Source organism: Bos grunniens, chromosome 28, assembly GCF_055505025.1.
Source record: "Bos grunniens cultivar Pamir isolate PY7600 chromosome 28, Bosgru_T2T1.0, whole genome shotgun sequence".
Lineage (NCBI taxonomy): Eukaryota > Metazoa > Chordata > Mammalia > Artiodactyla > Bovidae > Bos > Bos grunniens.
This window is the reverse complement of record NC_141192.1, coordinates 8,044,590-8,069,482: the sequence shown is the minus strand read 5'-3', so window position 1 is coordinate 8,069,482 and position 24,893 is coordinate 8,044,590. Positions and strand designations below refer to the sequence as shown.

Below are 24,893 nucleotides of genomic sequence, written 5' to 3'. Positions count from 1 at the left end.
GAGCAAAGCAGAGCACAGCAGCAAGAATGGCACAGAGAAGTTAAGCCAGCGTTCTTCTTAGCTGTAGATGGTGTCTGTCTTTGGGGTGGGCTTATCTCAGATTTGTCACTGGCTCACAGATGGGTTGTTCTGCTTATGTAACCAGCCTGGTCTTTGGAGGTAAAAGCTTTAGGTTGGACAAATGTACCCAACTGTCAATAGATATCCCTTGCAGTTTGATGCAGCTGGGGTTGCTTCAATTCCCTTATAGGGGCCCTTCCATTTTGGCAATAATTGGTCTTCAGGGGACCCCTTTTTCTCAGGTTTTAAGAAGGACTTGGTCCTCATGGTTAATTTGTGAAGAAACTGTCCCCTTCCATTGTATTTTTAGTGGGAGCTGGCTGTGCCTTGTGGGCACAGTCCTGGATTACTTTTGAACTTGCCCTCGATTAATAATGTATCTGAGGTCTGTCTCATGTCATCATCTAGAAGAATGTCAGTAGAAAGAAAAGGCCTGTCATAGGTAACTGCAAATGGGCTAAGCCTCAGACCACTCCTGAGGGCTACCTGGACCCGGAGGAGTGCCATAGAAAGCTAGTTGTTCCAGGGTTCATGATTCTCTTGGCAGAGCTTTGCTAAGATTTTCTTTAATGTATGGTTCATTTTCTCTACCTTCCCTGAAGACTAGGGGTGCAAGAGGTATGTAGCTTGTTGGCTATCCCTAGGGCCACAGTAAGCTCATGTGTAATTCTGGCCATAAAAGACAGTCCATTATCCCTCTGCAGGAACTTTGGAAATCCACACAAAGGGATTCTGTCTTTCAAAAGGAACTTACAGACTTCAACAGCCTTTTCAGAACAGGTGGGGAAAGCTTCAGTCCATCCTGTGAAAGTAATAGCAAATGCCAGAAGCTACTTATATCCTAATTGTGGGGGCATTTGGATGAAATCTAACTGCCCAGTCTTTTCCTGGGTATGCCCCTTGGTATTGAATTGGCCTGAGTAATGAAGAGGGGATTAGATGGATCTGTGAATTATAACAGGCATATAAATCATAGAAAGCATTACTTGTATTCAGTTCAGTCGCTCAGTCAGGTCCAACTCTTTGTGACCCCATGAATCGCAGCACGCCAGGCCTCCCTAGTTCACCCAAACTCACGTCCATCAAGTCAGTGATGCCATCCAGCCATCTCATCCTCTGTCATCCCCTTTTCCTCCTGCCCCCGATCCCTCCCAGCATCAGGGTCTTTTCCAATGACTCAACTCTTCTCATCAGGTGGCCAAAGTACTGGAGTTTCAGCCTTAGCATCATTCCTTCCAAAGGACACCCAGGGCTGATCTCCTTTAGAATGGACTGGTTGGATCTCCTTGCAGTCCAAGGGACTCTCAAGAGTCTTCTCCAACACCACAGTTCAAAAGCATCAATTCTTCGGCACTCAGCTTTCTTCATAGTCCAACTCTCACATCCATATATGACCACTGGAAAAACCATAGCCTGACTAGATGGACCTTTGTTGGCAAAGTAATGTCTCTGCTTTTCAATATGCCATCTAGGTTGGTCATAACTTTCCTTCCAAGGAGTAAGTGTCTTTTAATTTCATGGCTGCAGTCACCATCTGCAGTGATTTTGGAGCCCCAAAAAATTAAGTCTGACACTGTTTCCACTGTTTCCCATCTATTTCCCATGAAGTGATGGGACCAGATGCCATGATCTTCGTTTTCTGAATGTTGAGCTTTAAGCCAACTTTTTCACTCTCCTCTTTCACTTTCATCAAGAGGTTTTTTACTTCCTCTTCACTTTCTGCCATAAAGGTGGTGTCATCTGCATATCTGAGGTTATTGATATTTCTCCCGGCAATCTTGATTCGTTTGTGCTTCTTCCAGCCCAGAGTTTCTCATGATGTACTCTGCATGTAAGTTAAATAAGCAGAGTGACAATATACAGCCTTGATGTACTCCTTTTCCTATTTGGAGCCAGTCTGTTGTTCCATGTCCAGTTCTAACAGTGCTTCCTGACCTGCAAATAGGTTTCTCAAGAGGCAGGTCAGTGGTCTGGTATTCCCATCTCTTTCAGAATTTTCCACAGTTTATTGTGATCCACAAAGTCAAAGGCTTTGGCATAGTCAATAAAGCAGAAGTAGATGTTTTTCTGGAACTCTCTTGCTTTTTCAATGATCCAGCAGATGTATTACTGTGCTGTTAAGCCCATTTCCTAAAAAAGTCTTTGACATCAAGCCCCATAATACATGCTGCCTATAGTGGGTAGCGTCGTGTAAGCTCTTAGTGAGTTTTCATCATTGGCCCTCAGGGGTCAGAATGTTATCCTTCTTTCTATAAAGGATAGAAGTCTGTGTTTCCCTTCTCACAGCCCCATTTCTCAGCATTTTTCTGTTCCTGTGGGGAATACTGGGGAAGGCCAGGGAGGTCAGGGGGCCAATCACTAGAGCCATACCTTGTTCAGGTTCCTGAAGTTGGGCTGCCTTTTTGCAGTCTGTGATCAGCTTTGGTGTTTCCTTGGCTCACATTAGGTCCATCCCTAATGGCCCCTACAGTTGATGACTGCTACCTGGGTCAGGAGTTGCACTGCTTCTAAAAGAGCCAGAATAAAATCTGTATGTTTTATGAGAGAATTTCTATCAGTCAAGCTTTCTCTTTCCTTCCAAATGGTGGCATGAACATATAGTACATGGAATTCATATTAGAGTCAGCAAAATATTTAATTTTGTATCCTTCCCTAATTGAAAGCTCTCATTAATGCAGCTAGCTTGGCCTTTTAGGCTGATGTCTGACCAGGGTTCTTGGCCTCTTTAATCAACAGAAATTGATAAGAGGCCAGAGGAGATTGAGATAGTGTTTTATGAGGATTTGTGCTACTACAGGAGGGAGTAAAAACAAGTGACAGGTTGCCTTGCTCACACCCTGAGGTGGGGTGAGCTGGTTCCATACATGGGGTAAGGGTAGGGAGTGGGTCCAGGGGTGAGCTTAGGTGCTATGCCCATCCCCTTGGTGGGGCTTGTGCAAGGATCATGCGTGGTATCCTGCTTTTATTCTGGGCGTCTCGGAAGTGGAAGTTGGGTTTTGGCGTTTTATATCTTATTCATAATTTGCCCCAACTGCCCATGCATGTAGTTATATTTAGTCCCTTAGATTGTTTGTGTTGTTGCATCACCTCAAACAACAGGCAGTGAAGGATCCCATGTCCCAGCGTGTCTTAAGCTGATCTTGACTGATTCTCTGTATTCATTTCTCTCTCCAGATTTTGGAATGCTGTTTTGCCCTGCACTCTGATGGATATAAGAATAGGCATTGATTTTGTGTGTTCAGCTTTTTTCTTTCTTATTTTAAGGACAGGAATGATGATTTTTAAGCTAGTTGTCAGAACTGAAAAACGGAATTTGTCTATAAATTCATTTGAACTAATACATATGGAATATTAGTTTGAATGATTGCCAAGTTATTAGGTTTTTTGTGTTCCCTCTTGTCTCAACCAACCTTGGATAGGGATACCAGCAATTTAAACCTACATCTTAGGTTAAATGCAGCCACTGAAATGAAAATGATTCTCAGAAAGGCTACAAGAGAAAGAGCCACAACAATAAATTTTGGAGGCAAATTTGTGTTAATGGACCAAAATAGTATCATTGGAAGCAACTGCATAGTATAATAATAATCTAAGTGTCTGAAAGAAAAGATGTAAAACTTAATATCTATTATGAATGTTGTGAATAAGGAGAACAAGTAAGAGGTTGATTCTATTCAAGCCTTTTTTTGCCAGATTTTAAATAAGGCCCTCTAGCTCTCATGATCATAAGTCTCAATCAGGGCAGAGGCTCTGAACTAACAGACCCAAACTTGAATTAGGATTGACATAAATTGTATTTTTTAAAAAGAAACGGACTGCTGACTTTTAATGATTTGGCAGTTTCTCTAGAAGCTCTTGACCTTGCTAGAAACACTGGCCCGGGTCACCTACTGACAGCCCTCTACAGAGACAGCACAGAAGCTTCAGTTTGCCACAGATGTCTCCAGATACTTTCACCTCTGTCTGTAGCTGAGCCTTCTCAGCACCTGAGTTTGTCTTATAAAGCAATTTTTTAGAAGTTTGGAGAAAAAAAAATCCTATTAGATCTTTTATAGAATTTGAAAATCAGGTAGAAATTCAGGATGTTATTTACCTTTCAATAGCATATTGATTCAGTTCAATTTTCCATGCATGGTTTATGATAAACAACTTTAATTAGTCAGCAAAGAAGTACATGTGAAAGTACTTCCATCATATTTTGTATCTTTGTAATTTTGGGGTTGCTGAAAACAACCACCTTTTCCAACTTATCTCCGTATCTTCTTTTAGTTCTATGTCAGCTCAACCATTTTGCAAGAACTCTTAATAGCTTCTCTTAAGTCCATTTTGTAGAATTCATATTTTGATTCAAGATGTGGTCATTATTAACATGCTGTGGTTTATTTTGGAAGTACTTAAAAATAGAGATTTTGAACATAAAGTTGTATAACCTTGACAATTTTCCTAGTTTTCATAGCCCATACCTGCCAATATACTTTTTCCCGAGGATAACACCTTAATAGTTTGTGTTTTTTCCCCATCTGCATCCTATGGGGTTGTGTGCACACACAGAAACACATGTATCAACAGGTCATTTCAGCTGCTCAGTTGTGTCTGACTCTTTGTGACCCCATGGACTGCAGCACACCAGGCCTCCCTGTCCATCACCAACTCCCGGAGTTTACCCAAACTCATGTCCATTGAGTTGGTGATGCCATCCAGTCATCTCATCCTCTGTCATCCCCTTCTCTTCCTGACCTCTTTCCCAGCATCAGGGTCTTTCCAAATGAGTCAGCTTTCTGCATCAGGTGGCCAAAGTATTGGAATTTAAGCTTCAACATCAGTCCTTCCAATGGATATTCAGGACTGATTTCCTTTAGGATGGACTGGTTGGATCTCCTTGCAGTCCAAGCGACTCTCAAGAGTCTTCTCCAACACCACAGTTCAAAGGCATCGATTCTTGAGTGCTCAGCTTTTTTCACAGTCCAACTCTCACATCCATAAATGACTACCGGAAAAACCATAGCCTTGACTAGACGGACCTTTGTTGGCAAAGTAATGTCTCTGCTTTTTAAAATGCTGTCTAGTTTGGTCATAACTTTCCTTCCAAGGAGTAAGCGTCTTTTGATTTCATGGCTGCAATCACCATCTGCAGTGATTTTGTAGTCCAAAAAAATAAAGTCTGTCACTGTTTCCATTGCTCTATTTGCCATGAAGTGATGGAACAAGTTGCCATGATCTTAGTTTTCTGAATGTTGAGCTTTAAGCCAATTTCCTCACTCTCCTCTTTCACTTTCATCAAGAGGCTCTTTAGTTCTTCACTTTCTGCCATAAGGGTGGTGTCATCTGCATATCTGAGGTTATTGCTATTTCTCCCGGCAATCTTGATTCCAGCTTGTGTTTCTTCCAGTCCAGCGTTTCTCATGATGTACCCTGCATATAAGTTAAATAAACAGGGTGACGATATACAGCCTTGACAAACTCCTTTTCCTATTTGGAACCAGTTTGTTGTTCCATGTCCAGTTCTAACTGTTGGTTCCTGACCTGCATACAGATGTCTCAAGAGTCAGGTCAGGTGGTCTGGTATTCCCATCTCTTTAAGAATTTTCCAGAGTTTGTGATCCACACAGTCAAAGGCTTTGGCATGTACATACAAAATCTATACATATGTAGATACACACACAAAACTAAATATGTTCATATATAAACACATACATACACTTATATATCTATATCTGTTTACTACATTTCCATCATTTACACAAGTGAATTCATATTATGCATACTTCTTGTACCCTGATTTTATTCTCTTCAATGACTGTATAGTATTCATTTGTGACCATTTCTCATTTCCAATTGCTTCTCTTTAGTGTCTGTTTTCTGATGTTATTAAAAATTGTACCAGTGACATGCTCTAGTGAGTATACAGTTAATGATGGGAGTCCCTAGAAGTAGTAGTCTCCATCTAAGAGTAGGGTGATTAAAATTTTGGAACATTTTGCCAATCTGTACCCCAGCAAGTTAGCAACAAATCTTATTTTTCTTGAATCTTTGCATTTAGGGTGTACTCCTGAAATTTAACATGCCCTATCTGATTTTCCTCTCTGTACGTGAGTTCAGTTATGTACCTTTTCATATATGTATTCTGCAGATATATACTTTTTATGGGAAATTCTACATTTACAAGTGAATATCTGGATTTCAAAATCTCTTCTATGGTTATTAGCATTCAAAAAATGTCATTTCTCAACATAGTTTCCATTGGAGCTTCCAGAAAAGAAACCTGCTATTCCTTGTTGCTTGTTCAAGTGCAAGTGCCCAGGGAATGTTAAACTTAACTGCTGCCTGGTTGAGATGCTAAGAAATATTTCTCTAGGGGCAAAGTTTTTCTTAATGTGCCATCACTATATGGTTTCCTCTAGACTACTGTGCCTTGTGATATCTCATCGTCAAAGGTGAAACCAAGGGTTAATAACTATAAATAATGAACTGTTTGCACACGTCTCTTATTAGACATGGTAAGTACCTGGTAACAAGATGAAAGGGAAACACTGGAGAGTGGTGGGCAGATACTCTAAATCATCTTTCATAATTCTCAGAATTATGAAAAACTTCTGTTGTGAACTTCACTCATTTAGTCAGCATTTATTGAATAAGCCAGCATTTATTGAATCCCTATTGTTAGTAATAGAACAACAAGTTAATTTTTTGATAAAATGTACATTGGATTAAAAAATCCTTTTATTAACTTAAATAATATTCTATATCAAATATAATAAAAATAATACTGGTGGTTTTGGCTTAAAGGCATGGTGTGCCATGGGTAAAAATTGAAATGAAAAGATAGGATTCTAATGTGGAAAACCCTGTTGAATGGACCTCATCTAATCACAAAGAGTTTTGGGAGCAAAAGGTTGAGAGCATTGTGAGAAATGGGATGAAAATGATGTCTTTATCATTCTCCTGATCAAGTGCCCAGTGGAAAAGTTACTGGTAAGTTCCAGTAACTTTTTGATACCCAGCTATAGTGTCAGAGGCCCTCCTCTCATAACGTTTCCTCCAGCTCAACTCTTTGCATGTGATTTCCCACAGTATTCAACGGCGGAAAGGCATCCTGTGACTGCATTGGAGAAAATGATGGAGTCAAGTTTTGCCAGCCCCCAGTCATTCCCAGAGGTCCCTTCTCCTGACAGAGGAAGCCAATCTGTCAAACACCACAGGTACAGGTAGCTAAATCGAGGTGGGAATGGGCGTGTTGACACAGTGTGTAATGCTGGACAGCACACACCAAGGAACAGCAACGTTTTTCAGGAGAGGTGATCACTCTTGCTTCTCCTCTAGTTGCCCATGGAGTGGATGCTCAGGCAGCTCACAGCGGACAGAGAGACCAGTAGGCAGCAGTGCACCTAGAAGAAGCCTAAAGGGACTTATTAACAATACCCATCAAGGCTGCAGACACAGACCAGTGAATGAAACAATTGCTATCTGAAAAATCATTAAAAACATGGTTTTTCCTAGCCTGCCTTATCACTGCAGATTTAATGACTCATTCTTCCCTAGGCAGCTGATAGCACATGTTCCAGATCTTCACACGTAGTTCTCACGGGGGAAGAATCCTGCTAAATCTTCTCTTGGTTTAGTATTAGATCTTCCATTATCAGTGGAGTGGGACTTTTTTTTTTTTTTTTTACATGCTGACCATAAAATTGGCTATTTGGGGAAGAAAGCCAAAAATAAAGTTATCTTATAAAAGTTTTCAATTTTATAGCATTCTGAAGCTGAGTACATTCTCAGCATCTGCTAGTCACATACTATGTTTATACATAAGGAATCTGGAACTCCAAAAATTGAAAGCTTTGTTCTAAGGTGCCAACAGTTGAGACCTGCTAGAATAGACATTATGTACATCCAAAAATACATTGTCAGTCTTTGTGGAAGTTGTCCAAAGATTTAAGCTTTCTTTTCTTAAAAGAAAGCTTAAGTACAGTGTTTTCTTAAAAGAAAGGAAGTACAGTGTTAAAAAAAAATTTAAGAAAAGAAAGTCTTTTCTTAAAAGAAAGGAAGTACAGTGTTAAAAAAATTCTTAAATTATAAAGAGAATAAATATTTTTTTAAATGGAAAAGGTAAAAAAAAAAAAAAGTTGTTTGTTTCCAGCAATGAAAGAAAAATGTTGTTGACCCTTGGTTTTCACATATCTGGGCCACATTTTGGAAATGACTATGAGAGAAAAATGCATTGTTCAAGGAAGCTAACTTCTGTCCCACCTCTGAAGGAGTCCCCCCAAAAGAGTTTACTGATGCTGGCCACATTTACTATGGGATTTTTCATGTCACTCTGGATACTAATCATTGGTACTCGATGGTGATTTTTATTCTTAATCTACATGAGTAGAGACTGAGATATTAAGGGTTTGCTAAGTTTAAAAAAAAAAAGGGTTAAATATTTTCAACACAGGATGAAATGTGTTTGGCCACTGCATAACTGCTTTAGCTACTGAGTACAACTTTTGGTTTATATCAGTAGGGGAATTTACAAATATTTCCCTATGAAAAGAGCATTTTAAGTTCACTGGACTTAATGGATGTTCTTCAATTAGGAAATTAGATACAAAATTATCAGCCTTTTAGAAGACTTTTTTTTTTTTTTCCAAAAGCATATTTCCCTCTGCAGATTGTAATCCATGTTAAAGTGGTATTTCATCCAGTCAAATAAAATAAAGTATAATATTAAGTATTATATTATGTCATACATGTTTTAAAGTTGATAGGATAAAGAATGACAGCTTCTAATGTATTTGACCTGCAGATAACCCTATCCCTATTTTTGTCTGTTGATACACCCCCTCCTAAACTTGGCTTCTACTATGGCTTCTGGGAATCACTCACAGGTCAAATAAGGAACTCTCTAAGAGACCTTCTTTTTTGTTTGCTTCAATGACACTGCAGTATTTGTTGGCATGCATTGTGTCCTGATAGACCGGCAAGGGTTGATTTATAAAGTGCTTTTAGAACTTTGTAAATTATAGTTCAATATATCATAGCTTTTGTTTTGTAAAACATGCAGCAGATTTAAACGTTTTTGTGATTGATAACCTAGTCACTGATTTATACATCCTGCAAACTGCTCCATGACTTCCTGAATGCCACTGGGTTTTAAAGCTTGAATAGTGGATTGATCAATAGGTATAGAACTGTTTTTTAAGATGGGTTACTAGTTCATACCCGTAGACTCTGTTGTTGTGCCATTTTGGCTAGCTATGAATAATTCATTTTTTTTGGTGTACTGCAAATCTGACTCATTTGGATAACTCATTTATGAAACAAAAGCTATTAATTCAAAGCCATTATTTCTCATGTTTAGTCCAACACCCCCCTCTTTACTTTAAAGAAGCAATCTATTATGTCATGTCATACTTAGTGCATTAATTTTGGCAATATAACTCATTTATAGCCAGGACATATATAGGTTTTTTAAGGTAAAATAATTCCAGGGTTTTCAGTGATTAGTATGAGCCTTTGAGTTGTCATTTTGAGCAGAGGAGTTGGGGAATTCATTGTGTTGAGCACCTACCAAGTGCCAGATTTCCTACTAAACGCTACACATTTGAGCTCTTTAGTCCCCACAGCAATACTATGAAAATACCTCAACACATGCACCATGTCTAGGCGTTCCCTTTTTCTGCCCTGCCTGGTGCACTAAAACGGGCAGCACCTTCTCTTGCCTTTGGACTTCTGTTGTCTCACTGCGGTGCACAGCCAAGTGAGGGAAGGGCAGGGCCAGTGAGGTCCTGGCACTCCTGCCCCTCCCTCCCTGCTTGGTGGCCTTAGCTACGGCCCTCCTCTGGGGGCCACAGCACCTGCCAGGTGGCCTCTTCTTACAACCATTTTCTCTCTTCAGTCAGGTAACTGCTCCTTCCCCCCGTCCTTTCAGTAACAAGGATGGTAACAGCCTCCCATTGTTACCAGCCCTTAAGTACAGTAGTGTCCTGTTGTGTGTTCTTCTTTTTTTCTCCCCTCAAACAGTGAACATACATTTCTAAACAGCAAAATCTTCCCAAATGATCCAATTTCTGGTGCCATTTATTTCCCTCCAGGACTCTGACTTGTATAAATACTATTCTCAGTATCATGCTGCTAGTAACATACAGACCCAATGCAGCTAATTCTAGCATCCAAGCCCAAGTGCTCTGTGAACTTCACAATTGCCACCAGTGTATATAGAAACTGGAAGGCAGAGAAACGAATCGGTTATTATGCAGCTCCTTAAACTTGCTGGCTTGGTGACCCAGCTAGATGTCCCTTGTTAAGTATTTTAGGATTCAACACATTAGAAATATTATGCTAAAGAATGAAATTGTAATAACCATGCTAGGTAAAATCTGATATCTGCACAAACTCAGGAAGTTAGGGATAGGCTTGACAAATATGGAGTTCTTAAGTGTGGTTGCTTTCCCTAGCCAAACCCAGGAAGGTGGCTACTAGCACTCATATGTCTGGTTTTCAAATCCTGACCCTAAATAACATAGGAGAGGTCTTGTATTTATTAAGTTGAAATAACAGTAATGTTGGTGGGGGGAAAAGTTATGGAACTCCATATAATGTAGTAATATGGGTAAAGTTCCTTTGGGGGAATGGTTCCTTTGGAACTTGATGGCATATTGAAATTTTGAAAATGTTTTTGCTCTGTGCATGGTTTTATTGCTATTTTCAAAGTTAAATGAGAATGTAACACAAACATTCTAAACTATCTTATAGGAATCTCAGAGAATGTTTATACAGGAACAGAGTTCTTACACTTCACATGGTAGTAGGGAAAATTCAGTGGCGTGGAAAGAGGAATAGATATGGATGGAATTAGTAACGTGGCAAATTAGTAAGTGATTCCTGTAGAGAGTCTAGTTCTTTATTTACTATAATCTATGTAGGGATCTTACCTGAGGTTATATCCCATGTATGCTATTTGCCCCTTGATAGCATCTGATAACATATGGTTATTTGGCTGTTGGGATGTATAAATCAAATGAAATATATGATCAGACATTTATTAAAAGCAAACTCAAAGGGTTAATATGGGATTATATAAAGTCACGCATGACTCTTTTTGAAAATTGTAAAACACTATATAATTTAAAGAATCTTTCATTCAATAAAAATGTTAGGAAAAGGAAACCTCAAAAGAAAAATAATTTAGGTTCTCAGGATTTATGAAAATTTGAGATTGTGGACTGGCAAAGTAAATAACATATATTTTAAGGAAACAACGGCAATTAAAATAAGGCTTGTTTGTTCTACGACTAACACCATTGACATTTTCCCCTTAAGGCTTCTTGGGTTTAGTTCTTGTCACCATTTAATAACAAGACCACTTTTATTTCTATTAGAGGCCCTGCTGGAGCATGGATGATGAGGGAGGATGGGAATCAGGAGCTGGAACATTCTTTAAGCTCCAGACGGGAATGCCAGAAACAGAGGAACTGAACATCTCTTCTTCTTAGTCTGTCCAAAGATAAAATAGATTCAGCAACTTTCGAACCCTCCTAGCCAATATCCTGCAGGCATGGATGGAACCTGGTCTAGAACTCTGAGGATCTGGGGTGCAAATACAGTGCTTGAAGAATCTGAGCAGCCACCTGTGAGGAAATGGCTATGATCAATTTGTTTGTTGGTTTTCTTTCCACCATCAGGACCCTCTCCTCTTGCTGCAGTCCAGGGCAAAGGAGTGGTATGCTCCATAGGAATGCCTTCAGAAGGACACCCCCATCACCCCGAAGTAGGCTGGGTGGACTCGTGGGACCAGCGTATCAGCAACTGGAGGAATCAAAGATCCCAGACCAGGATACGATACCTCGCCAAGGGTAGGTCTTAAGAGCAATGGAATTTAGGGCGGGTGAATGCTAGAGTTTTAAATGGAGTTTTTAATGTTCCTTGGGGTTTTATTCACTGATTCACTAATTGGCTATTTATGCTTGCTTCCATCTTTGTTCCACAAAAGAATAGATAAACTATAAAGAATAGATAAAATGGAAGTAGATATTTGGGAAATGTTAGATGGAAAAGAAATGTAACATGAAGAAGTACATAGATATCTAGACTATGTTTTAGTGAAGTTTCTAAAATAACTGGGAATGTGTTTTTGACTTTAAAAACTAGGGATTTCTTAGGAGGACAAAAGTATTCCTTCATCCTTAGGTTTGGGGGGAAAAAAAGGACTTAATTCTCTAATGACTATTGTGGAAAATACCATAAGCGGTTACCGGTAATACAGAAGTAGCATCTGCTCCATAGAGCATTTTTGAATGTGCCTCAGTCAATGCTGACAGCATATTGTCAAGGCACAACCAGCTGAACTTAGATCTCTAGTTTCACTCACAGTGCAGGGGTGGAAAACTGGGCTTGGGACTCAGTGGCTGCTGCCCATCCTTGCAGTGCAAAAAGTGCCCCTTCCTGTGAGTGGGCGTGGACCTGCACGGGGCTCATAGAATGGTGAGTGGAGTGGAGAGTGAGTTTTAGACACCACTTACCTAACTGACGTAAGCTATCCCACCAAAGATGGCACCCTTATCAAAACTGACAAGCTGGATTACTCCTTGTTTGAATTTGAGAAAGTTTTATCATTTAAGCTTATGTTTTCTAGTCTATACATTGAACAAAATAGTACGAGACTTCCTGAGGATTGTCAGGCAGATTAAAAAGAAATTACATGTGTCAAGAGCTTGTGCCTGACACATAGTAAGCAGAGAAGGGGTACTTGTATTTATTGCCATGGGAACATTTAAAGTATTACTACTAATTTCAAGAGCAATGCAATCAGGGTTTACTTCAGAAAGTCTAAGAATCCATTCCCTCACTCAAGCCTGTTGCATCCAGTCTTCTTCTTTCTCTCTGAATAAGCCAGGCTACATTTCTTTGGTCTGGGTGATTTTTCTACCCAGTCTGTAGCAAGTTGAAAGTCAAAGCAGGTTTGAGGTCCCAGATCCTTAACTTTGTCTTTCCCTCTGGGCAGGATATACATGCAGCAGTGCCGTGTCTGACAAATCTCGGCAACAGATTTCTGTAGGACGACTAGAAGATAAATAAATAGCTTGTATCTCAATTTTGTAATTGTGAAGCAATTCCAATTGGACTGTAAAATATATCTGTACAGGTCTGGGGTGAGATTTACACATTCAACATAACAGCTAAGTTGGCCAAAATACATAATACAAGTTTCAGGAAGCAGTTTGCATCTCTATTTGCCTCATGGCTGGAAAAGGGGCTTGCATTAGCCTATAGCTAATTATGTTTCGTAATTATTTTTCTTCTTCAATCAGTAATAACGTCTGTTACTTAGGTATTCCCCCCAACCCTCTCCCCACTGCCCCAGGATGAATGTTAGAGTGAGAATGAGTGAGGTGAAATCAAGCTCAGAGATGTTGTGAGTGGACAGAGAACTCAGTCCATGCTTTCTTTCCTCTGCTGGGCACTACCACGGCTATCATTCCAAATGTACCTAAGAGGCTGCTCTGTGACAGGCATAGTGTTGAACCAAACATACACAAATCTCCAAGGGCCCAGAGATTTCCAGGGCATGTTCAGGCACTGTTTTGCTTTTTAACTCCTGGGGGACTTAACACTTATCCTGCCTGGTGGAGATTTTGTTTTGGTTCAACCGTCATTGGGTTTGGAATATTCTCTTCAATTGGCTGGCCACATGCATTTTCCAATGTGATACGCACCCAGTGTTGATAAATGATGACTCTACGTCACTGTGTGCTCAGCACAATGAATCTCAAGGAGCAATCTCATTCTCAGTTCTTGAGAACGGCTATTTCCCACTCCTGGGGGACTGACCATCTCACCGGACTGGAAATGGAACTGGTAATAGAATTTCACAGCTAAAAGCCTTTTTCAAATCTGGCCCTTCCCTGGAGGGGGAGTGAATGAGTTTATAAGCGCCGTCAGCCATCTGCTGCCATGTGCTGCTCCTGAAGCACATGGGCACTGTCTGCTACTTAGACTGCCCGTGTATATGATGTCTCTCCTTGGCACTAACTTCAGCCCAGCTTGAACCCAGTGTCTGACTTGGTGAAGCCTGAGGAGGGAGTCAGGTGGAAAGGAGCTTCTTCAAGAGCCTTTCCCCTGGTCAATGGCTTGGTGTTGACTATGGCTAGTGGCTCACAAAGCTCTGAACTGCGTTATGTCAGGCAAATCAAACTGATGGATTCCTATACTAAACGGAAAGAGCGAGAATCACAAGAGACTGCTTCCTTCAAAGTAGAAGGGATCTGAAACATACTTATCATCCATCTCACTTAAATAGCAACTTCACAAACTTATATTCAGTTATTCTTCAGGAAGTTTAGAGATGAATGCATGAAAGATAAAAGAATTTCAATGGTGAACCCAAAGATAAGATATCCCATGTAAAAGAACCATTGAATACCAGCCTTTCTGACCCAATAAACCACGAAACCAGGAAAGGAACGTGAAGAAAAATCTCAGTCATGAATGGCAATGTATACATGTGGAATCTTTAATCGTATGGCTCCAGAGGGAAAATTAGATTCCTTCAATTTAGTCTGTTCATTCTAATGCCATATGCACCAAGAACTGGGTCCTAGACTCCTCTGGGGAAACACATATTTCTTAGCCTGACCCTTGAATTCCTGGGAATCAAACAAAATGACTAATTGTTGAAATCTTCCCTCTTTAAAAGGAGGCTTTGTTTACATAGCTACAAAGGAAATGGCACGTGTGCTTACTTTGCTGAGGGATCATCGGAAGAAGGGCAATCCAAACTGGTACTTTACAGTCAATGAATGATGTGCTTATGGATAGAATGTGACAGTCATTGACTATGATGGAATGTAGAATTCTGACTATCTTCTAATCAAGAATCACATCTAGAAATTTAACTTAAGCTTCTGGAGAGTAGTGTCACCTCCTACTCAAAGCCCAGTGCTAGAACACTCGCAGCAACTCTAGGAAGAAAGGGAGGATCACCAATGTGCCTCTACTGATTCATGCAGAGGCATCACTTCAGCGAGTCCTCAGAGCAGCCCCCAGGTCAGCATTACAACCTAACAGTTTTAATTAATGAGAGAATTAAAGTGAGGCTTCCGTGTTTGTCTAAGACTCCAGAGCATATAATGGTGGTGGAAACGGAAATCTTTTCTGATCCAAAACAAAGTCACATGTCACATTTTGGAGAGTTCTAATAGTTTCAAGTACACCTTCATGTTAGGGCAGCATTTTAGATTTCAGTTGTTGCCAGCGTGTGACCCATACCTGGCTTGTGAGATAATGCAGAAGTCAACTGTAATTCCTTTCTCATCTATCAGCTGCTCTTTAGTCACTAAGTCATGTCCAACTCTTTGTGACCCCATGGACTGTAGCCTGCCAGGCTCCTCTGTCCATGGGATTTTCCATGCAAGAATACTGGAGTGGGTGGCCATTTCCTTCTCCAGAGTATCTTCCTGACTCAGGGATGGAACCCAGGTCTCCTGCATTGGCAGGAGGATTCTTTACCACTGAGCCACCCAGGGCAGCCCACAGGCATATTGGAAGACAGCTCCAAGTCTGGCTTGAATTGCCTTGGATTACTGCTTAGTCATGTCACATTGTGGACTTGTTAAAGCATCGGTTGACTAAATCCTATAAGATATTTACACTTTTAGCCATTTTTACAAATATGTTCAAATCCAGGTATTAAGAATTGGCATCTGTTACCACTACTTTTCATCCTGTTAGGTTCTGCTCATGGATATACTCTGATGATATCCATATGAAAGATGATTTTATCCTAATAAAATTTCTTGGCCCTGTGCCATTGGTGAATTTGACAGCAGACATTCACTACCTTCATACACATTAATGGTGCTAAGAAAAGAACACAGAAGCCTTAAAGTTGGCACCTTCCTTCTTGTTGAAAGTGATTCATTGATCAGAAACTTTAGGTTCAGATTTTCAGTGATATAACACTAAGGAGAAAGGAGTAAGATCCCCTAGGGAATTTCCTTCTATGTGCCTAGTTTGTGCAGGTAAAGATTTTACATCCCAAAAAAGGCTGGGATGCACTTTGAGATGCCCGCTCATTTAAGGCCTTGATAGTAACAAAATAAAACAACATAGGTTTAACTGCTTTCTCTGCTGCTTTCCAAGAGTATAATTTGGAGCAAGTCATTTGGGTATTCCTTAGTCCAGTTTTTTCATCCATTATATGGTAATAATAATAAACCACAGAGTGTTATAAATCAATAAAGTAATTAGAGGTGAAAGTGCCTTTTGAAGGCTCTGTGTGAATGGTAGCTCTTGTTGTGTTAACTAGGATATTAAGAGACTGTTTACCTTGAAGATCTGGTCATGTAGTCCTGTGTCCATTCCATCAAAATGTATTGATTGCCAACTCCATGTTGGGCACAGTGAGAGAGGATGGAACTGCAACCTAAAGCCATTCCTCATCTTTTTATGCTGTCTGGCAGAAAGACAGAGCTCTAAATTTCTCCGATCTTGTCTTTACAATAAAGGCTTCTATTTAGTATGCAACACACTTCATTGCAATTATTCTTTCCGTGTATAAACATGATTTTTATTTACAATGTAATGTAAGACAAGGGGAATGAGATTTATTATACTGAGGGTGAATATGTTTAGATTATGCTTAAATTTTAATTTAAGGTTAAGATTAAGTAAAAATAATTGAGAAATAGGATAAATACTACTGTTCATTTCTGTGAATCTACCATATCTCGGCTCCAATCTTTGGCTTTAGAGAGTTCAGAAGCAATGGATAATTCACCAGCTCTGAACAACCAAGAAGAGGGCCAGCTAGATTCTGGCATATTAAATGACTTGGAATGTCATGATGGCATTCTGGACAAGCCATTGTCACGCACCCATAAACTACCTTACTTGGCTCCTGAAACCATGTGAGGAACATTACTAGCTTGATTGAGGCCCCATGGAACTTCCCGCATGTTCTTCTTGGGCAGACAGGGGAATTGTATGCCTCTCATCCCATCTTTTAGGCTCTATAAACTGGCAGGAAGGGGGTTCCTATAGAACAGAGTCCATTGAAAATTGGACTAAGTCAGTGTGAAGCAGAGAAACTTAGGACTGTAGTATTTTGATGCTGAAGAGTGGGCTTCCTGACTGCCTCCACCTAGGGTGGCCACAAGGAGTCTACTGGACTAAACCAGGGCTGAGAGGGTGGTCAGGTTGATGGAGTGGAGTAATGCCATTATGGGTTTCCTGTTTGTCACTATGGAAGGGCCACACTCTTACCTGCTCAACCCCCATTTACTTTGTATTCTAGGATAGAGGTCAGGAAGACTATACCCCACCTGCCTATACAGCTGTGGTGTGTTGAAAGATCCCTGGACTTAAAGTAAGAAGATCTGGGTTTGAGTCTCAATCTGTCACTTATTTTCTGTGTGACCTTGGGCAAGTCACTTCACCTATACGAGCTTCAGTTTACTTCTCTGTTTAACTGGGAACATAGTATCCGTCTCATGGGGTTGCTGTGAGAAGTCAGTGAGATGATGCATGTGGAAAGTGCTTTGTTGACTGAATATTGTGGGGCAGGTAGCAGTATATGTTACACTTTGTTTCTTTTTCAGGTACTCAGCCAATGGTTTAACAACCCAACAAAATGCATCAATAAATATGCAACTGCCTTCAAGAGAGACAAACTCCTATTTTAATAGTTTGGAGCAAAAGGACCTGATGGGATACTCATCCCCAAGGGCCAGTTCTGTGCCCATCATCCCTTCAGTGGGTCTAGAGGAAACCTGCATGCAAATGCCAGGGATTTCTGAAGTCAAAAGCATCAAATGGTGCAAAAACTCCTACTCTGCTGATATTGTCAATGTGAGTATTCCAGTCAGCGATTGTCTTATAGCAGAACAACAAGAAGTGAAAATATTGCTAGAAACTGTCCAGGAGCAGATTCGAATTCTGACTGATGCCAGGCGGTCAGAAGACTACGAACTGGCCAGCGTAGAGACAGAGGACAGTGCGAGTGAAAACACAGCCTTTCTTCCCCTGAGTCCCACAGCCAAATCAGAACGAGAGGCACAATTTGTCTTAAGAAACGAAATACAAAGAGACCCTGCATTGACCAAGTGACTCGAGATGTAGAAATCTGTGCATTCTATGCTTTGCTCAAGAGGAAAGAGAGGAGATTAAATACAAATTATTTATATGCATTAATTTAAGAGCATCTACTTAGAAGAAACCAAATAGTCTATCGCCCTCATATCATAGTGTTTTTTAACAAAATATTTTTTTAAAGGGAAAGAAACGTTTCAGGAGGGATAAAGCTTACAACTAAAGCTTTTGGGTAGAATTCTGAATACAATTTCAGTTAGTCCCAACACTGTCCTCTTTGGCTCTTAGTAGATGTGGGCAATTCAGACCCTCAGCCCCACAGTGCCAGTGGCCTCATAAAAAGTGCTGGCAATTACCCAGTTTCAAAGAGAAAAGATGTATGCTGAGGGCGGACGTGCCAGTGAGCAGGTGGCCCTTGCCATGTGGCTTGCCAATCCCAAACCCTAAATCTCTATCCACTCGACAGCCTCATCACAGGTTATGTCATGTCAACCAATGTAATGTTTTCTACTTACTTTTTGAAGAATGGCACAAAGACTCTGGAAGGAGAGGAATAGAAGATAGAGGGCATCACGGGGCACTCTTAGCCGCTCTTATGTGCCAGCTTCCTCCAAAATTTGAAGGCACAGAATCTCAGAGGGAGGTAGGAAATTACTATAGAAAAAGAGACAAAAACATCACAAATGTCGTGTCACTAAAATCATGCTACTAGAAATGTTTTTCTTTGAGATTGTTTAGGGGCTCCAAAGGAGCATTTCTCGGTGTGTGTGTGTGTGTGTGTGTGTGTGTGTGTGTGTGTACCTGCTCACTCGAGCACCGGTATGCCGTATGCACATATGTTCATTTTGCGTATGTGTGTGCATGTGTGTGTGTATTCAGCTTGCTAAAAATTTGTTCTGAAACATCAGGGAATCTAATATTCAGAAGAAAAAAAAATTCCCTCGTAGATCTGTTCACTTTAAATTTTTTCCATTAAGTAGAAAGTTCAGTTAGTAAATCAAGGTCACTTGCATGGTGGGGTCCTACAAAACTCTTGACAACGTCTAGACCATTTTCTGATGTGAATCTTTTTGAGAGGAACAACTATTGGCTCATTAATGATATCAGTATTACAAGGAAAGTTGGGGATGGGTACTTATCCTGAGTCATGCGTACTTAAATTATTTATACAAGCCAATGATCAAATTGATGGTTACCCTTTGCTTTCTCATCATCCTCATTACTATTTATTTTATAGAGAGTCTACCATGTGTGGACCGAGACATTGGCTTCTGTGGTTAATATGGAAAGAATAAATTGTTGAAGTCACAAAGCCCAGCCTATTCAGTTCAAAGGAAGTCCCCCAAAGAACAGTAAATTGTGCTGTATGTTCATTTGGAATAAAGCAATATTTTTACCACTGCTAAGGTGAACTGAAACTTCTCCTGAAGATTTGTCTGTTTTATTTACCCTTCTTTTCATGGGGCAATCAAGGAAATTAGTGTTCACATAACCAGTCTTTTTCCAATTATCGGTGGTGTTGAGTTGTTATGTTTACACTGTTTTAAATAAAAAGGCACAGTATTTGAAAGTACATAAAAGATTTCTTTTACTGAAGTTTGGGAAAACTTTGATTAAAATTTCTCTGTGGAAGATGCACATTCCCTTGAAAAGGAATGTAACTCTTTCTGAATCAAATATTGAAGATATACAATTCTTATTTAAGATTAAGCTGTTTCTCTGCAAATTGCTCTTTGAGAATATTCTTTGATAATAGACATAATGTCATACAGGGAAAATAAAGAACATTGTGTTCTTAACACTGTTTACTGGAAACTCAAGTCTCAAATGTTGAAAACATTTTGGTAGAAACACATTTTATATTTAACAAAATGCTTTGTGGTAGTCACTGTTTACTTTGAAAATAGAGGTAATACTGTTAGACTCAAAAGATTATTATACATTTTTAATATCTCAATTATCTAACTTCTCATTTAGAAGCATCATCTTTGGGGAAATTTTGAGAAAGATGGTCTTAATTAACAGGTATATTAAAACCCCATAATTTGCATACCCAATGTGTTATTATATTTAAATTTTTCACAATTATCAAACTCATTGGAAGTCTTCTCAAGTCTGTTGAAGTCAAGCTTGTCTTGGGTTTTTCACTAAAATGTTACCTGTTGCATATCTAAATGAATTCATACAGAATCTACCTAATTAGGAGGTTGTATGTTCTGTATGAAGTTAATATATCATTTACTCTAAGAAGATCAAAGGTTGTCAATCAAACTTAAGTCCTGATCCAACCCTTATTTAGTTAAAGTAGAACCATGTATTCTGTGATTATAAATAGCCTTGTGCGTTCTAAAGGGTATGAACATCAGGCATGTCCACCAGCAGCCCGATGTAAAGTTTAGAGATACAGTTATATCGAAATTGAGAGTGGAGACAGAAACCCTCCAGTAAGAGCAATTATTAAATGACCACTGAAGGTGACCATTATCTCCTTTTGGAATATGAAATTCTCCAATGAAAAGCTTTCAGACTCAAAAAGCACCTCTTTGGGCACCAGCAGACAAGTGCTGATAAGCATCAAGATTCTCAAAGCTGATCTAATGTGGCCAACATCTGGAGACGTCGGTACCCTGTCTTTCAAGCTCACATGCCTACACAGAAGTGTCTATTTCTGCAAGACACTTTTGACTTTGCTTCATTTTCCCTGTATTTGTTATGAGGGTAGATATTTGGAGATTTGGTAATTGAGTAAGTTGCAATTCATCATTTATTGGAGAATGAATGTTACTCATTACTTTTTCACTCTGAATCATTTCCTGTCTTATTTTATATAAAGTGTATGTTATTCTGATTTGCCAGTGACTTCTATACAATGCTGTTGTTTAAAATATATGAACAATTTTTGCTAATGAGAAATAATGGAAATTATGTTGGAGAATTGGCATCTAAATTTTCTCTAGTTTTGTTGTGCACATTAAGTGTTCTATGGTTTACACTCTTGTCCAATATCTACCTTGCTATGGGTGAAGGACTAAATATTTGTAGATGGATAAAATCCCCAATGATTTACATTATCTCCAAGTATCAATAGCCAAGTCCTCTAGAGGAGAAATGGTGCAGTTTTTCAGGACTCCACAATTAACTTGTTTGATCATAACATAACAGACCTACCAAACAGAGAACAGAAGGGCCAGGCAGATTTCCAGAGAATGAGCACTGGCTTCTGGACTAACTGACAGGTACGACTTGAGTGGGGCTTCTAAGGCTATCAGCAACTAGCTGTCCTCCAGAATACACTTGATGTATGCAGCAGTCACTCACACTTACCTTGCAGTATGGTGCTACAGGAAACCATGACTCCCTGAGTGAGGGGGCGGAAATGGTGATTCCTCTAATTCCAACCCTGTAAACCAGAAAATATTTCCCTTAGACAAGTGCTATGAAACATTTCCCAACTGAGTACATAATATACCTAGGAACACAGCAGGAGGGGTGGGGTTTTTATTTTAGCTTTTGGTATCCAGGAAACATTTTATATATAAAGAGTACTTTTTAAATTATTGTTCAATTGTATAGATTCAGTACAGTGTTATTAAATGATGGCATGTCTAGACTATGTCTGTATTTTGGTCTACACAAATTCAGTCTTCATCCAAGAAAGACCAGCACAACGTTTCTGGGCTGTTCTCGATTTTAAATGCATCCCAATGTCATGGGAAATGAGGCCTTTAAATAAGCTTTATCTCTTTCTCTTTTATTCTTTCTTTCCCTTTTAAAGAAATAGCGAGGGTAAAAGAAGAAATTCACTCCTTAAGATCAACATTGTTCTCTCATAATAATCTGTTCCCTACTGTGACTACACACATACATGGATAAGCATATATGTATGTATAAAATACACATGTATTACATTTAGGTGTTTGATTATTTTGGTAGCTTTATTATTTTTGTTTCATTGACAAACATTAAAGTGATTGCCTCATGGAATGCCAATGAAATAAAAACCTTTAGAAATCAGCCAACTTGGCAATGTTTAGGTAACACAGGCATTTTCTAGTTCTTCCTCTTAGGTAAGCAGAAATTTCCTTGAGTTGGAAAAAATTCAGAAGACCGTGGAGGAAAATGTCTGCTAGATTATCTCTTAGAAATGAAGAATAAACTATGGGTATATATGATTATTATCCCTATAATGTATAAGCTCAAATATATTTTTTATAATTTTAACTATTTAGTTCTGTCAAAGGTGCCTAAACAGGCATCTCTGATGTGTAGTACCCACTGTATCTAGTGAAGAGTTGTGGTGAGGGCAGAGTGATTGTGGGGAAGCTACGTGTTAATGCTGATTACCCAGTGAAGACACTAGTAGAGATGACCAGACCGAGACATACTTGGCTGCTAGTACTTTAATAACTTGGTCATAAAAACCTGTATTGACTGCACGTGTATTGTTGCCTATGAAAGAATTAATGGTGTGATAACAAATAATTCTTACTGTTGAAAATGAATTAGAAAATCTTTATGTTGGAAGATGACATTGCAAAAGCTTCTACTTTATGTATACATAATAGTAGCTCCATGATCCCATCTTCAAATGAGAAGGATGATCTAGCTCATCTTTAATTTCCAACTGGTTGGAATGTTAGGCAGTCATTCCAACTCAGACATTATGTTATTTGTCTTCTAGTAAGCCTGGTAGGCTGCAGTCCATGGTGTCGCTAAGAGTCGGACACTACTGAGCGACTTCACTTTCACCCTTCACTTTCCCGCATTGGAGAAGGAAATGGCAACCGACTCCAGTGTTCTTGCCTGGAAAATCCCAGGGATGGCGGAGCCTGGCGGGCTGCCGTCTATGGGGTCACACAGAGTCTGACACGACTGAAGTGATTTAGCAGCAGCAGCAGCAGCAACACAACCCTTATCATTTTAGCCATCTGGATTGGGAAGATCCCCTGGAAAAGGGAACAGCTACCCACTCCAGTATTCTGGCCTGGAGAACTCTGTGGACTGTACAGTCCATAGGGTCACAAGGAGTTGGACACGCCTGAGCGACTTTCACAGCACCACTCTTTGGAGAGATCATGGCTCTAAGACTCCAAAATTATTGGAATCGTATATTGACTTGTAAATAAGACATTTACAATGTTCCATTTAATTTCCATAGAGAAATAGAATCTCTTGTGGTTGTTTTTAAAGTAAATTTGTGTATGCCAAGTAATAAAGAAGGGATGGCCAAGTGAAAGTTGCTCAGTCATGACTTTCAAAGCCTGAACATCAAATTTGCCCCAGATTTTAAGTCTGAATTTGCTGAAGATTTTTTTTTAAAAGAAACTGTAAGCTGTGAACCTTTATTGAAGCCAGAGCAAAGGGTTCTACAGAGAAAGCATGAGACCTTGAAGCTGTTCTCCTCTCACAGAAGCCATAACACACACTCATTGGATACACAAGGTATTTGCTGATATTTTTAATTATTTGCATCTCAAACTTCTTAACATAAACTCTCCAATTAATAGTGAATAAATTCTCTTGAGAATTTCAGAGAATTTATGTTCACATTATAGTTGGAAATAATCCTGTCTTTGGGGGACACAATAGAACATAAAAATGCAGAGTTTACACACATAATGTTTGTTGTAGTCACTGTTCGTGAAAAATCAGTCTCTATTTCCTCTTCCAACCTGAGTAGCATCAATTTTTCCATCTATAATTGTATCTTTTCATTGAGATCTCAACATCTGAATTCCTAAGTATTTTATAAAACAATACAGAATTTTGAAAACTTGAAACAAAAAAATATATATCTCTTTAAACTCTGTTGGTTTTTAAAGTTATATGGATTCAATGTAGTTGTTTACAAAATTGAAAAAGAAGGGGGAAAGTCCAGCATTTTTTAACTTGTTTTTTAATGTATTTAGAGTTCTGCTAAACTCCTCACATAGCCTTGGAACATTTTACATTGATAATTTTCTTTCTGAAATAAATGTAAGGGCTTAAATCATCACACATACACAGCACAGTACACATAGTGTGTTAAAACTCAATTTTGTACCCCTTTCCTTAGATTTTTTCATTCATAAGTCACCCAAGTATGTGAAACTACAAACTCCTGTGACAGGGAAGACCTTGAACTCAGATGTCTTTTCAAGGAAATACTTACAGCAAGAAAACAGTGATTAACTTTTAAGTTTTGTTCTATACAATCTGCTTTTGAATTTTGTCTTTACCAATAAAAGTCTAGAGAATAGACACATTTGTTCAAGCTGAAAGAAATAAGAGCATGGAAAACTTACCTTATAATCACTATACATTTTCCAGTAGCCAATGTATATATTTTAAAGGTAATTAAAAGGAAATTACTTGGCTCTTTGTTTTTCAAGGATATGGCTGAATACATTAAATCTAAATTAAAAATGAATTCCCTTCTTAATATTTGACCAATCATATTTTAAAGAATGAAAGTCACACAGAGAATACATGCAAAATGTTTAGCAGAATATTTTTAGTTGTTTAAAATAAATTTACCAAAACTGATCTTTTTTGTGCCTGTGCTAATAATTTTGTTTCAAGGAGCACATATGTATGTGTCTCCTTTGACTTTTTCCAAGAAAACATTTCCAAATTATGCCCACCACTGTGTGGGATATGAAGGCCATGGGAAATAATACAAGCTGTATGTCCCTTGACATCCTAGTAAAGTTCCATTTTACATGCACTTTGTTTCCAGGGAGATAAATCATACTGCTTATTAAAAATGAAGACATGAATTTAGTAGT

The 24,893-nt window shown here is 39.1% G+C and overlaps 1 protein-coding gene and 1 long non-coding RNA gene across 25 annotated transcripts in view; one reads left to right on the top strand and one right to left on the bottom strand.

Annotated features, from left to right (window-relative positions):
- Positions 1-19,544, top strand: part of NRG3 (neuregulin 3) — a 1,239,421-nt gene extending 1,219,877 nt beyond the window's left edge. For 5 of the 7 annotated variants that reach the window (XM_086382914.1, XM_086382913.1, XM_086382918.1 and 2 more), the window contains exons 7-10: positions 7,132-7,259; positions 11,724-11,894; positions 17,333-17,404; positions 17,637-19,544. In XM_086382914.1, coding sequence (XP_086239040.1) covers positions 7,132-7,259; positions 11,724-11,894; positions 17,333-17,404; positions 17,637-18,144 — 879 coding nt within the window. In that variant the 3' untranslated portion in view covers positions 18,145-19,544. The remainder of the gene's footprint in view (positions 1-7,131; positions 7,260-11,723; positions 11,895-17,332; positions 17,405-17,636) is intronic. The other 2 variants (XM_086382916.1, XM_086382915.1) reach the window with 1 other exon arrangement.
- LOC147342807 (uncharacterized) overlaps positions 5,756-24,893 on the bottom strand; it is a 545,729-nt gene continuing 526,591 nt past the window's right edge. For 9 of the 18 annotated variants that reach the window (XR_015157181.1, XR_015157182.1, XR_015157183.1 and 6 more), the window contains 3 exons: positions 21,451-21,526; positions 18,642-18,780; positions 12,630-13,101 (listed from right to left, as the gene is read on the bottom strand). This is a non-coding gene — a long non-coding RNA (uncharacterized LOC147342807). Of the gene's footprint in view, positions 7,457-10,973; positions 13,102-16,365; positions 16,493-18,641; positions 18,781-21,450; positions 21,527-24,893 lie in introns of those variants that run through there. The other 9 variants (XR_015157194.1, XR_015157195.1, XR_015157196.1 and 6 more) reach the window with 6 other exon arrangements.